This window comes from Apteryx rowi, unplaced genomic scaffold, assembly GCF_003343035.1.
Source record: "Apteryx rowi isolate R43461 unplaced genomic scaffold, aptRow1 scaffold_988, whole genome shotgun sequence".
Lineage (NCBI taxonomy): Eukaryota > Metazoa > Chordata > Aves > Apterygiformes > Apterygidae > Apteryx > Apteryx rowi.
Window position 1 is genome coordinate 118,158 of NW_020451302.1, and position 15,415 is coordinate 133,572.

Genomic DNA, 15,415 nt, shown 5'->3' on the forward strand with positions numbered 1-15,415 from the left:
TCCACCGCTCAGCGCAGGCCCCCCTGCACGTCGCGCGACATCCATAGGCTTTTATTCGCTGGGGGTTGGCTTCGCCTATAGGTCCCCAAGAAGCAGAAACTCCTCTGTCCGACCTCTGCTGAGCTGCTCCCTATCCATGCCTCAGGTGGAAACAGGCACAGTACTTACTGCCTCCTTCGGCAGCAGTTTTCATGTCTTCAGATATTTCTAAGCGCCCACAACCAGTGCCTGGTTTATCCGTTCTATAATGTCCTATGCCTGTGTCTCAAGACTCAGACAGGCACAGAACAAGCATGTTGTATATAAATACAGTATTTTCTCATCTCGTTCCTCTAAGTTGCTGGTGGTCAGAAGCCGACAACAAAAAGCAGAGATAGCTTCAATCCCGAGAAGCTGAGGAGCTCGCGGCACAAACGCCTGAACTAGCTCTGCCCTTTGCAGCCGCTATCGCCGCAATCAAAAATCAATTTTTAATTTGCCCAGCTCACGTTTAGCTTATCTGTGCTGGGCCCGAGAGCATCAGCCACTTCCAGAGATGAAATCTCTGCATCACTGGAAGCTTTTGCACAGATGAGCATAGTAAGCCCTCCTTCCTTATCTGCGCTTCACTATAGAAACCTGGAAATCAGAGCCGGATAAAAAATCTATCCGGTCACCCAGGCTCCGCCACACCACAGCCTGGGCCCTGCAGGAGCTTCCTCCAGCCTCGGGTTTCCTCGGCTCCAAGCAGCATCCTGCCTCCGCGCCGAATGAGGCCGACGCTGCTACAGAGCCCTCGCTGTCACATCCCACGTGGGTCCGAGAGCTCGTTGCTCGGAAATGTGAGTTTCCGATGCAGAAGCACTTTCTGCTGCACCCCCACTTTCACGCTGCCTCAGATGGAGCAGTGGGCAAGCCCCGAAGTGATCCCTGGCTGCTGGAGCAGATACCCCGGCCCGGCACATGCAGCAGCTGGATGCAGCAGTGCGGAGCGCCTGAAAACCCCAGCCCCGCTCTGCGCGCTCCGCACTTTCAAACGGCTCTTCTCCCAGCCGCTGATGCGCTGCCAAGCACGTTTAACCGTTTTGCTGCCGATTCCTGCTCGCGTTACACTTGTGTGCGCGCTGTAACAACGTTCCTGCGTCTTCGCGTTCTCCCAAATCCTGCTAGAAATGCTGCATCTGCCCGGTTCGATCCACAGCACCTGAGTCAGCTGCAGCAAAAAATATACAAGTTCTGGTGGAAATGAGGCAGCTTCTCCAGCCAGAGCTCCCTGGCGCCACGGCAAGAGCTGGGGAGCAGTGCGGCAGCAGGAGCAAACCGTGTCCTCCACCGTCGCACCGCAAGCAGCATCCTCGCCCCCGCACAGGGTTACCTCTGGTTCAGGAAATCGATCCCGTAACAGATCCCAGTGACCTCTGCGGTCCCAGCAAGGCTTTTCAGGCCTTTCAGCACGCCCAGTCTACTTCCTCAGGAGAGGAGGTCGGCAAGGGATCACGTTTTCCAGACATTAGTGCACTTCTGCCAGGATGGGATGTCGACACGGTTTTTGCTGAGCTGAAGGGACAGGACCAGTTTCTTGTGTCACCTCCGGGGAGGCAGGTGGAAACTGTCCACCGAACAAGAATATTTGCTCCCTCTAGTGGCATCTGGGGTTTGGGTTTTGTTTTGTGGTTTTTTTTTTAAGCTAGGCAGTGAGCCCTGGCCACATCATGGCATGCCATGGCCTTGCTGCCACACCTGTGTTATCCCATGGCTCATCTGCAGTTGCTCCAGCACTTAACAGGCCACCAGGATTTTACCAAAAAAGCAAATCAGGGGAGAGGCCGCCTTGCTGTGACCTCAGAGAAGCTGAAGGACCTGCCTAGGCCAGCGACCCAAATGTCTCTGAAGCAGACCACAGCGGCTTGGGGGTGCTGCCAGTGAGAACCCCGTTCATGCTCGCTGTGCAGGAGACCCTCAAGCTCCCATCCCATAGAGATGGGCAGAGCAGTTCCCCATCTCACAGGTAACATCTTAGATTTTCAGAAGTCAGATAGGACCCTGAACACGCTTACACCTTTCCATCCTGCCCTTCCGAGCTAGAACATCGAGGTTTCTTCAACGTAGTGCTTGGTACAGGTGTACAACCGCAGGCGGTGTTACCCACAGCACAGCGCCTCACTTCAACCCCAGACGATGCAGCAGCTTTGCACTGTCACCCAATGAGGCCAAGACTAAGAATTGCCACAGACAGAAGGGACATGCAGCCTTCCAGCCCTACCGAGCCCAGGAGAGCGCCCGTGAATCCAGAGGACACGGTAATGCTTACAGCCTGTCTTCAGCCATTTGGTCAAGAGCACTGACACTTCCATATCGAGGGGGATGCACTGAAACCCAGGAATCACAGGCCTCTACTCCAGATCCCTGTTCAGTTCACATAACCAAGGAAAGCCACCACTGCCACCCTCCAAGTCCCACAGCCTCGAGAGGACTCTGCGGGGATGAAGACAGACCACCTAGCCATAGCGCTGGAGCCTGGGTGCATGTGCTGTCGAGAGCACTTCAGCTGCTGGGAACATTCCCAAACCCGTCGCGAATGGTGGCAGGCAGCCAGGAGCGAACCCACCCCGCAGTTTGCTTGTTCTCGCCCGTTAGCAAAACCAGCATAACGTTTCTACAGGCTAAGCCTTTCTGTGTGGGAGTCCTGGTGTGGTCCTTGCTCCTCACACCCCTCCCAGAAGCATTGTATCCTGTAATATGTCTGCATATCCAAAGCATGGGAAAAGGAGAGAGAACGTGTGGATGGAGGACAAAAGGTTAGTCAACTGCAACGTCCAAGCTAGCTTCTGCAGCCCAGTATGCTGGTAGAAAATCCAAAGAGAGAAGTGACAAATCCTGAGTACTAAAGCTAAAATAGAAAATGGATCTTAACTCTTCTTCCAGGAAGCGACTGAGCACGCACATGTTCTTGCAGCAAAGCACAGCACCATCTGCATGAAGATCAAAATCCACCCATTCAGTCCTAGTTAACCCTTCAGGCTACTGCAGGAACAAGCTCCCACTTCACTCAAAGCTTTGCAGGAGCTGCAATTACACAGCCAGGAAAGGAACTAGGCACAGTTTCATGGAAAGAGCAGCCTTGGTGGAACGGGATTGAGCTGCGTGGAGCTCCAGAGCAGGTTTAGTGGGGCATGCTCAGAGCTACCACCCATGTTGGCAGCAAAGGACTACTCTATCACCAACATCAAGGTTCCTCATGAAGCTGCTGCGAGACCCAGAGAAGACTTAGTGATGGGGAGTTAAAAAAGAAAGAGAGAGAGAGAGAAAACAGTGTTCCCATGGTTAATTGGGACCACTCCAGTTCAAGGACTGGGAACCAGGCCTCCCCGCTCCGATGCACCGAACACCTCGCTTGCCCTGTTTCCATTCGCTAGCCATGAGAAAGGCACCGTACAGGCAGCACTTCATTTTTTTGGCACCATCCACACAGCTAGCAAGGACACATGCCAGGGCAGGGCACATGGAGTAAGGCCACAAATGGCAAAGGCCGAGAGGAAAGTAAGAATATATTAGAAGGCAACAAAACGCTTGCAAACTCAGCAATGCTCGGCTGGATGGAAGAACGAGGAATTGGGCAACTGAGAAGGCATCGAGGAAGCACACCTGGATGGGCTGGAGAGATCTAGGGCAGCGAAGCGGTGTTACAGATCTGCACAGGGAAAGTGTTTGGCACAGGGAGGAGAGGAGAGGGATAGGAGATCCAGCTCACATAGCGGGCACGTGGGCAAGCCAGAGCGGCAAAAGGGCCTCCCGAGAAAGGACAAGCAGTTTGATGGGGTAGGAAAGGAAGGATGGAAAGGAAGGATGCAAATATTGACTGGATGCCCAAAAACTCAGCAGCTACACTCTGTATGATCCAGGTCTGGAGTCCACTGGGTCTTATTACTGAAACTCTTCAAGAAAGGGATTCTTCTGCCATATCCATGCACTGCCCAGCACAAAGCAGGAGGGAAAAATATATTCTTCTTCTCAGCTGCAATTAAATGAAACAAGTGCAGAGAGGGGGAAAAATTATGGCTATTCTGGAAGCTGGCAGTTTAGTTTAAAAAAACATTCCCATTCAGGAGGGAATCTGCACATTCCCCACAGAAACAGCAGTTGAGAATTTACGGGTTGCCAGATGCAGCCTGCACAAGTGGCCTCTGGTGGATGATGTTACTTGAGGCCGCGAGCGAGAGGGAAAGGTGACGGGCAGGGAAGGGTAGGCTGCTGCCTGCAGCAGGCGAGGGCTCGGCAGTGTTGGGGATGGGCATGCAAAGACGGGGGGCCCCCGTGCAATAGGCGGCAGCGCACCCTGAACAGACCCCCCCCTAGGTCTGACCGCGGCGGGCAGTGGTGTCCATCTACCGTGGAAGCTCCCCGGGCAGCTCACCCAGCACCCATCTGGTTGAACAACCGGCTGCCTCTCCAAATAGCACCTGCCTTGCACGGAAGTACGCTGTCCACACACTCAGCATTTCTATCAGAGGATGTGCAAGAACTCTATCAGATTAAGCCTACCCTCATTCCACAAACGGGCTAAACACGCACATAGGCACAGATCAGTCTGAGGTGCCACATGAAAGCACTCGCCGAGCTGGGCGTTCCTGTTCCTGCTCCTGCATGGCAATGAGATCACCCAGCCGCAGTTTCTGTATGGGAGCTGCCAGGAAGTAGAACTAGGCACAAGCAGAAATTTATCTGCTGATTATTTGCAAGTGACACTGTTCAGACTGATGCACAGAAAGACGGTTTACAAATATTTTAAGAGGTATTGTTTAAAAAAATAAAAATATATTAAGTAATGAACCACCCGATTTGCAGCTTGCAAGCCATAACAGCATGAAACAAAGCGCACAGAGCAGCAACGCAGATGTGTCAGTTATGTTGCTCGCATCCTTTTACAACCGGACCTTAGAAACTGGGCGCTGACTCACTGTTCAGTCTGAAGCTTCTCCTAGAAGCTCCACAGACCAATGGGACAACCCCTGGTTGCAGCAAGAATCGTACTGCCTTGTTAGGGAGATTCAGGGAGGAATCTCATCCAAGAAAATTATCTAAAACTGTGCCACTTTGTAAAAAAACAGGTATTTCAAAGGCCAAGAAATTAGTTCTCCCATGGATCTTTTAGAAAAGCATCTAAGTTGCCCCTAACAAGGAGGAACACCTTTCAAAGGTGCTTATACCTCTTCCTCCCATTGGTGATTGCTTTACAGATAAGCAATCCCACTCTCTCTGACCTCGTGCAGAGACCCCATTCGTAATCTAGCTAGAGGAGCCATCCCTAAAATACCTTTTCTCGACAAAGACAAAGAGCTGCAGGACAAGAGCTCTAGTCTCTGCTCTTCCTTAATAATGGAAGCGCATCAGAGTCTCTGCACTCGCACCATAACAATTTACTGCAGCTACCCCATAACTGAGCTTAGTTGCATGCGCCCGTGCCCGTGATGTGCTGGCAGAGCCAGCTCTGCTTTTACCTTTCTGTTTCTTCTTTCACCACTGCATACTGAGTTGACTGACGGCTCGACCTTGTCTGGTCCTGCACCTTCTCACTGCCCTCCAGCTCCTGCTCCAAGGAGGAGCTGGTGCTGCCCTCCCTGCTGACATTACTGCTCCTCCCGGGGCTGTTCTCCGTGGAGGCCCTCGGCGACTCCGTGTTCTGCTTCAGGGTCTGCAGCTTGGCCAGAGGAATGATGTCGCAGTTCTGCGGCCGGTGCCACACCGTCCGCTGCGTGGTGGCATTGTAGTAGTAGAAGCGGGAGGTGTTGGGGTCGAAGAGCTCCCACCACTGGTTCTCGTTGGTGCGCTTGATCCGGACCCCAGCAGGTGGGTCCCACACGCACTCCCCCGTGATGAGGTTGGCGTACATGCGCTCCCGCGTTCGAGGCTCTATGATTTCCACCCATTCCAGCCTGCGGGAGAACAAACAGAGGGAGACTTAGACGCTTGCAGTGAGCACACGCATCACCTGGGAAGGCAGGATGGAGAAGACAGGGGGCTTGGGAGGGGACGGACAACACTTGCTTCCTCCCCCGTGCATGCTTGCACACTATGAGCCCCACAGCACTATTTACGCTAAACGTGTATTTGCAAACGTCTGCAAACCAGTCCCCAAACTGCAGCTTCCAGGAGAATTCAGCTGATCTGCAAGCCTGCTAAAATACCTTCCCGAGTTTCAGTTCACAGCATTCGCACCAGCTCACCGCTTCTGACCGCAAGCCCACCGCGTCTCACAACTTGAGCTCTCCAGGGCACAGACCCGTCTGCAGCTCATTCAGCATCATGTTGGTACTTAAAATAAGTAGTGAAGGGTAGAGGGGAGGCAAGAAACCAGACGGAGAGAACCCAGCCAGAGGCACCAACCCGGAGATGAACTTACTTTCCGTGCAACAGAACGCCACAGCCCTGCGCTGTGGTCCAGACAACCAGGCCCGGCAGCATTTGCCCGTTCAAGAGTTGCAGACGACGGTTTCAACCTCCCTTCCACCTTCCAGGACACAACTTCAACGTCTCCTGCCAGCCCGAGCGCTCACGAGGCGAGCCGAACGGGGGACAGCAGTCTTCCTCGCCGGTCTAGCCCAGCTCCCCGCGCTGCTCCGACAACACCCCTTGCCTTGGTCTCGATTTCGACACCCGTCACCGTGCAAGCTCGGAGCTCTCCAGCATGCACATCCCACCCCAGCACACGCTGGCCGGCTGCCACCTTCCCCAAACCGCTCTCCCGGGCACACCTCAGTGCGCAGCGACTGGCTCGCGGCAGCGGAAACCACAGCGTGCAGCGACGCTGAAACCCGGCTGGGACTCGCCGTGCCCAGCCGGGCCCTCCTCCAGCTCCGGCAGCAAGAGCGGAAGGACCGGCACGCTGCTCCGTGTCCCCCCGCTTTTATTAAGCGAGGAGTCAGCCTCATGTTGGTCTCTGCGTAGGAAACTGAGTTCCCCACCAAAGCAGGGAGCGGAAAAGGCAGGTTGACCTGCCGTTCCCCCGTTCCCGGGGGAGAGGGCGAGGGAAGGGTGGGCTACCGTGAGCCAAACTCACCGGCCCGGCTCAGCAGGAGGTAGCACCATAGAAACACAGCAAAGGGGGGGCTATTTCCACCACAACGCGGGAAACTGATTTTAGAAATGCAAAAGAGGATTTAAGTAAGTCATAGTCCTGATGAACGCTGCAGACAATGGGAGTTAACCCACGTTTCGGATTACCCCAAACAAAGCAGGTGTTCCCTTTCGCTAATCCAGGCTGCGCTCAAGACTTAGACAGCTGAACTGCCAATCACGTTTTACTCAAATCCTTAATTTTTGAGTGGGCATACGTAGAAAGATACAAGAGACATCCTTATTAACTAAATACCTCTTACTTGAAATTTACCCTCGGCTGCATTTACAAGTCAGAAAGCTTTTAAAAAAGGTTCAGAAATAGATACAGAAAAAAAACCCTTCAGCGTGCTGCCTAAGCGAAGCTTATCAAACTACGTGGCATTTAAAATTGACGCATTAAGTTTAGTCAGAAAACTGACCCATCATATCTAACCACCTTTTACTCCAAACGAGTCTCCTGTGGGATTTTCAGAAATGCCTAACTTGCTCAAGCGCTTTTAAAAAAAAAGTCCTAGGGGGGCACTTATCTGCCTCAAGGCAGCTGAATACCTCTGAAAGGCTGGCACTACGCCCTTCAGGTCTTCTGGACTGGTAGATCTCATCTTCCAACTTGATTTAAATCGCTGGACTGAAAGAAAAGGAACAAGCTTTTCAAGTGCCAAAGGTTCCCAGCTTTGGGCAAACAAGTCTAAATTGAGAAAATCTGTCCATCTCTGCTTGACATACAGAAAAAAAAGCTGTAGTTAAGGTCTTTCTGCAAAACGGAGACTAAAAGCACTGGCACTGGAGGAATAACCCCATGCACCAGGACAGGTTGTGGGTTGCCCTGCTGGAAAGCAGCTCTGCGGAGAAGGATCTGGGAGCGCTGGTGGACACCAAGTGAAGCATGAGGCNTGCGGAGAAGGATCTGGGAGCGCTGGTGGACACCAAGTGAAGCATGAGGCAGCAATGTGGCCTTGTGGCCAAGAAGGCCAATGGTCTGCTGGGGTGCATCAGGAAGAGTGTYGCCAGCAGGTGGAGGGAGGTGATYCTCCCYCTCTMCTCAGYGCTGGTGAGGCCACATCTGGAGCAGTGTGTCCAGTTCTGGGCTGCCCAGTACAAGAGAGATGTGGCACTACTGGAGCAAGTGCAGCGAAGGGCYACAAAGAYGATGGGGGGACTGGAGCATCTCTCTTCTGAGGAAAGGCTGAGAGAGCTGGGTCTGTTTAGTCTAGAGAAGACAGAGGGGATCTTATTAATGTGTACAAATATCTGAAGGGAGGGTGTCAAGAGGATGGGAGCAGACTCTTCCCAGTGGTGCCCAGCGACAGGATGAGAGGCAACGGGCACAAACTGAAATACAGGAAGCTCTGTCTGAACATAAGGAAAAATTTCTTTACTATGAGGGTGACAGAGCACTGGAACAGGTTGCGCAGAGAGGTTGTGGAGTCTCCATCCTTGGAGATGGTCAAAAGCCATCTGAACAGGGTCCTGGGCAACATGTTCTAGGTGACCCTGCTTGAGCAGGGGGGTTGGACTAGCTGATCTCCAGAGGTCCCTTCCAACCTCAACCATTCTGTGATTCTGTGATTTGGAAAAGTATAAACACATTGCCATACCTTGTCTCATTAGGCAAGACTAAAGGCTAACAAGCATTCTTAATGCAGCATGACAGGGAAGCTGGAGGTCAATTCAAGCTTTGCAGAGTTAAATATCTTTTCTTACGTTTCCATAGAATATTGAATGCTTTAATTCCTGTTCAAAGGTGGCCGTCTGATACAGCATTTTTAATTTAAATGATTTCGGCCCTAGATTGACATCAGTGTTTGACTTCCAGTTTTAACACTTATCTTTGACCACCTTGGTTTAAAATAACCTTCACAGGATAAAGGCAGCAGTTCCAGCAAAGCATCATATCTACCTACCAGGAAGATACCGTGCCATCTGTGAGAAAAGAGGGAATAAAAATCTTCCATGCGCCCAATCCAGCAGAGCCCAGAGATACCAGCCACCCCTTTCCCAAGCCACAGGGACTAAACTCGGACCCTTTTAAAATTTCCAATCTCAGATTGGAAATTTCTGCCCTACGCAGCCCAGGAGCGCCTGGACAACCTGTGCATAGAGCTGAAAGAGAGCTGGAAGGACACCGGGGTCAGCCCAAGGCCCATCGATGATGAAATGAAAGCACACGAGCTCCACACCTATCCCAGAGAAGCAAAAATAGTCCCACGTGGCTTGAAAAAGATGCAGGTCTATTTTGACCCTGCAGAATGAGACCATCAGTAAAGCAGCTGGACTAAAACCAGACAGGATAAAAGCCTGCAGCGCGTTAAGGGAAAAAGTTAGTACGTTAAGAAAATATAAGACCTTTTGTCGTAGAGCCTTTAATTTCCTCTTGGTCGTCGTTGTGAATTATCAGGCTAATAACGCTGGGAAGTGCCTGTGCTACAGGTTCTCTCTCTCGACATCATTATTTTTCCCTGCCTTTGGAGAAGAAGGATTTTAGTTTTAACAGTTCTCCTTTCTCCCCAGTCTTTTAATTTACTGGGGCTATTAATCAACTTACACAGCTCAATACATTGCACCTTCGTGAAACAACAGATCAATAGCCGAGGGCCACGTCCCGCAGCCCTTCACTTTAGTAGGATTGGCCACGGGCAGCAGAAAGGGAGAGCAGCAAAAAGCCTCCAAGAAAGGCGGAGAACCGAGAGCAACAACTGCAACACAACGGTATGATCTTCCTGAAAGTCCACCAAAACGCACACGCCCCGAGGGGCTGCCTGGGGCCAATTTCTTTTCCTTCTACAAAGCACGAGCTGCCTTTCGGTTTTGAACCCCTCCGAAAAGCTGAAAGCTGCTTGGTAACAAAATGCTCCTCCTCCTCCTCCTACAGATTTTTCTCATTTGCCCTTTACTGACTAAAAATTACCTTGATCTTATTACCTCTTACGCTGAAACAAAAAGCTACCATAACCGTTGCACGTCCCGGATGGGCTCGCTTTGCTGCACCCCAGCAGGGATGTAACCTGCTGGGAAGTATTTCCGTAACCTTTATCATCTATTCCCACTCTTGCTCCCGATCTTATGTGAAAAGCAATAAGCTTTACCAGGAACTCGTACGCACGGCAGAACAGAGAATATGCAGAGCCAGCTCCCGCGGTGATGGGGACTCCCTCCGGGTCCCCAGAAAGCTGAACGCCCACAGCAAAAACGTACCCGCAGCTCTCACCCGGGGGCTCAATCCCTCCCTGCTGCCGGGAGTCACCTGGGGGGCTGCAACTCCTACGTAAAATCAGGCCGTTCGCCCATTGACCTGGCTGCTTGGCTGCGCGCTAACCAAACGCAAGCTTGACGGTACGGGCAGCAAGTCTTGCTCCAGCCACCGCCTTGAGCTTTTGGAAAAACATCAGTGTTTCATTTTTCTCCCTAGAGGGAATCCAGGTGCAACCCTCAGGGCTAGAAATTGTGCTTCCCGGAGTATTTGAGCATTGCTCCGGTGCCTAGAAGAGGGGACGCGCAGAGGGCTTCCTAGGTGCTCAAACACCTTAGAGGTGGATGCAAAAATGACAGCAGGGAGGATTGCAGGGATGTGCGCAACGTGCTGCTGCCATATAGCAAAATTAGCAGAGCTCATCTGCCTGCCGAGAGCATGTGTTGCCTGGCAGGCCAGGCATCCTAAAGGAAAGGTCCCCATGGTGCTGGGGACGCCCCCAAAGCCCTCCTTCCCCACTGCCCAGGAGAGGAGCCCGACTGATGCTCGGACTGGACATGGGTACTTTGAGACGTCCAAAGGCAGCCGAAATGAACCCAGCCTCGTGTGGACTCATTTTAACACCGGAGAGGGATACGGGATCATAGAGGGATGGAGGAAGCTGCAAGAGGACAAGCGCCCGCGTTGCCTTGATGCTGTAGAAACGCCGATGGCGGCGAGCCACGAGGACGTCTTGCTGGCCGGGCCCTTAGGTCCCCCGTTTAAGCTATTTTCCCCGCACCCCCTGCCAGATTAACCCTCACGGCCCCGGTTGCTGCGTATTTAATGCACAACGGTGCCATCTCCTAGGAAGGGCCATTTCGGTCACCGGCGCGTCAGGAGCCAGCGAAGCAAGGCGCAGCGCGAAAACGGGGGAGACCCTCGCGTGCTGCACCAGCGCCGTGCGTGCGGCGTGATATCAGCGGGGCTTTAGAGAGCCAGGATTCATATCGGCAGGCTAACGCGGCCTCAGAGAGCAAGGACTCAACGCGGGTTTTGCTTGCTAAGTGACCCCCCGCTCGATACTGCTCCTGCCTTGTCCAGGCGGCATTTCAGAAAGCTTTTTTCCATATCCCTCCTGACACCGCAGCAATTACGCAACGAGCCGATCCAATTACTAGAAGCTTAAATCTCAAAGTATTTTACACTTAAAATGACTTGAAATGTATTGATAACTATGGTTACAAGGGGAAAAAATAGCAACGCAAGCATCTTTCCCGAGGAGAGCGTAATGGGGTCAGGAGTCTCCATTGATTCTAGGTGCACGCGTCTCGTTTGGAAGGAAACGGCCCACAGCAGGAGCCTTAACGTATAACTCCAGGGCAAAAAAGCTTGAGGAGGTTTTTCCCCTTTTCAACACGTCAATTTTTTGAGCAGATTCCCTTTACAAGTGCCATTTTCCCCCCGGCCAAGGCTCAGCGTGGGGTACAACCGTCGCACGTTCACCCGCTGCACGACTGACTGCTCACCACCCTGCCAACACCACCAGCCCTCCAACCAGGAGCAGCTACGCTCGGAAGGATCAAGTGGCATCAGCTTCACCCAGCATCGGAGACTAAGGTGACAGCCATTCCAATCTCGCTCCCATCCTTGGAATTGAAAAAAAAAGAAAAAAAACAACACTTATACTATGTTGATTCAATTCTTAAACACTGATTCTGAGCAGGGCAATTTGGTTTATTATGCACATGTTATTTTGCAGGAGTGTTTCATTTAAAAAAATTGTTTTAGCTACCGGAAAAATGTGGTTCCTAGGTGTCAAACCTTAGAAAGCACAAGCTAATGAATACGGGAAAGGAACAGATATAGAATTGCTGAGCATCAGCAATAAAACAGTATTAACTTTGGGCAGAGAATAGCTAGCAGAATATCAAAGTGTTTGGGAGCTAGGGCTTGTTTCTGCACTAGTAATTTCGGTGCCAATGAGCATCTTTACAAAAATACATCATTAAACTGAAAGGTGAAATAGTTCTTCACTAGCTGGCCTGACAGATGCATAGAGCTTAAAAAAATCAGTGTAGGCTACCAAAGGCACAGAGCTTTTCGCTAAGGCAGCTGGAGCTGGTGAAAGCTGAGCTGTCTTTCAAGCTCAGTAAACTGTTTTCCCTGCTTTTTTATTAAAACATACTAAGCCTGTCAAAGTAGCAACTTCCATCCTTTGAGTTTCTCCCATCCTTACCTCCCCCAACAAGCTTTCATTTTTTTCCAGTGTTCTTGTTGCATTCCCAATAGGTTTCTCTTCTGGGCTCTTTCCCTCACAACTGCTTTTCCCCTTCTCCATTCCACGCAGTTTTGCCACGGACCATCGAATGCACATTAGAAGTGAGAACCACAGTTCTGCAAGATCTAGAAGATCTTTGCAAGATCTACCGTTGCTAGAAGTTCACAAAGTCAGAAGCAAACCAAAAAATGTCATCGTTTCCTCGTTCTACAAAGGCAGTTAGGAAACTCACTACTTTCTTTGCTCTTAGCATCAAAACCAAGGAATACGGATGTGATCTGCAAAATCCTCCAGTTACCCTTGTAACCCTCCAGCTTACCTCAATCCATCCTACACTTTATACTCAGACATTCAAAGAGACTCAACTCTGCCCTAAGACAGAGACGCCTGAGTATCAAACACAAAACAGTGCTTCTTTTCTAAAGCACTGAGTTTAAGGCAGGAATTGCCCCAGCACCTCTAACGAGAGCAGGCTCTAACATGACGGGCCCTAAGGAGTAAGAGAAAAGCGCGGCCTCCGAGAGCACAACTCGTTCATGTGAGCAAGATGCAGAAATCACGAGTGATGACAGCGCCTGACCTCTGCCCCATCTCCAGGAGCCGTCTGCCCGCCAGCGCGGTCTAGGTGGATCCACGCTCCGCAGGTCTCTGCGTAGGCACCAGCCTGTGACCTTAGGACGACTAACTGCTGTTTAAAGAGTCCACAAAACTATCACCCGATACTCCTGCTCGCTCCGTTCCTTGCACCTTCCCCTCCGCGCAAGCTTGCGCGCGGCCGCGCAGAGGAGTGATCCGGGGACGATGGGCTGGATGTGCTCCGCGGTCAGGTACTGAAGGGATCCAGCCCTTGCTGCGCGTGGGACAAAACACTTCGTTGTAAGGTTGTGCAACAGAAGGGCTCAAAGGCTCCCGTTTGTTCCCCATTCCCTGGGATCAACCCGTCACTCCTCATGCCCCTATCTGTAGGCGTCATGCAGTCTCTCTGGATCACTCTGAATGCCAGCCTTTAAAACTGCTAAGCAACGCAGGGAGAAAACTCTACGGAAAAACATCCAGAGAAGCGCTTTGTGTTTGCTTGGCCTTAGGAGCTTCTTCTATCCACAAATAAGCTGCTTCTGTTAATGATGCTTTTGCAGTTTTTGGAAAAACAATTCCAACTGGCCACAGCCTGTGCAAAAAAATGGAATTCTTGTTGCTTTTTCATGCTAATAAGTTCACTGAAGTCTTATCATCCCCGGAAATCATGAACGCATTAGCCAGCAGGAGAGCCTCGCAGCTAACGTCGCTGCTGTGTTTGCCTGCCAATTCCTACCAAATGGAAGTTTTGCTTCTCCGTTTCGAGCCGTTAAGGTCCAGGATCCCGCTCGCCTTGGAACGCGCTGCCCGCTTCACCGCGACGGAGCCTGCGGTGTAAACAGACCACCCGCTGCCCGGAAAACAACGCTTATTAACTTCTCTTGACAGCCTCACAATACACGCCATGCCGTAATGCTATTCCTGGTGACTGGCACCGCGCGAGTTATATAACGTCTAATCTTCGCAGCGCAAGCCTGGTAACCTTCCCCTGACATTGCAACGGAAGTCAAATCCCTTCCCCGTCAAAGGAACACGGCGTTAACGCACGCAGCGGAGGGCTCCCGCCTGCTCCAGCAGGCTTTTTTGCCTGTTGGGTTTTCATTTGAAAGAGATGAGCAAAGACTCGGGCCAGTATACAACAGATTCGCGCTGATATACAAGTTTATTACTTCCTAAGGTGGCTTCAGAGTTCAAGCTCTGCCTCGTCAGCACTCTCCCCCTCGCTGAAATTACTGCAGATACCGACATGTCAGAGCAGAGCAGAGGTCTCTGTTTTCTCCCACCGTCCCGAAATAGCTATTACCTAGCAGGGGATGCATGCTGCTGGCAGTCACGTGCTAGATTTCTTTCCAGATCTTTAAGAGCTGCAAGTTTTAGGGGATTTATGTAGATTTATGTAGTTACAGATCAAGGCCAGGAGCAGCTGGACTATCAGGTTGGGTCTTGAGTTCTGATTCGGTCTGGCATTTCCCCCCGTCTCCCCACGTGCTCACGGGGATGTCGCTATTGCAGCTGCAGAGCAGCTCTCCCGCTTACAAAGACGTACGAGGCTTGTACGCGCTTCCAAGAACATCACTAACACCAGAAGAACATTGTGATCTTAGCGTAACGCTTGCTATTTTGTTACGCGGTACCCACAACCGGGCCCCGGGCAGGGAGCGTGGACGCAAAGCTCTGCAGGTCCCTCAGCACCTGTAATGGCTCCGGGGAGAACCAAAGCCACCGACTGTCTTGGCTCTGCTTCAGGAGAGGCAGGTCCTGGATTCTGCCTACACCGTTTCCTCTTGAGTCCTTCCCTGTCGACAGCTGCCCACTGAGCTACAGCAGCCTGAAATATCTTCAAACCGTGTGTCAACACTGATACAGGTTAAAAAAAAAAAAAAAATACAGGAGATACGCAACTAACCATTTGCCAGAAAACCCCAGAGGTCTAACCAGTTCATTTGCACCGTAACACGTGGTCTAGCTCAGGGGTAGGTTAAGATTGACCCTCTGCATCCAGAGATTTTGCCTAGTCCAAAAGGCAGCAGCATAACCTACATGGCAAAGCTTGAAGTGATGCGGAAACGGTTGACGAGTACAGCTAAAGGTGACTATTCTCACCTTGTCTGCTTTAGGCATCCAACAAGATCAAAACCTGTGTACTGTCTGCTTCATGGAATCAAAACGCTGCTTTTGGATGACTGATCTTTGTTTAAAAAAGAATCAGTTACACAGAAACTGCTTCCTAAACTTGCAGCTTTGGTACCTCGGAGGTGGCTTTCAAAAAGGAAGCGAGTTTTCCAGGAGATCAG

At 51.4% G+C, this 15,415-nt stretch overlaps 1 protein-coding gene across 1 annotated transcript in view; it reads right to left on the reverse strand.

Annotated features, from left to right (window-relative positions):
* Positions 1–6,284, reverse strand: part of ARHGAP39 (Rho GTPase activating protein 39) — a 75,939-nt gene extending 69,655 nt beyond the window's left edge. The window contains exons 1-2 of the mRNA XM_026055118.1: positions 6,235–6,284; positions 5,478–5,912 (exon numbers count right to left, since the gene is read on the reverse strand). Coding sequence (XP_025910903.1) covers positions 5,478–5,912; positions 6,235–6,284 — 485 coding nt within the window. The remainder of the gene's footprint in view (positions 1–5,477; positions 5,913–6,234) is intronic.
* Between the last annotated feature and the right edge of the window lie 9,131 nt (positions 6,285–15,415).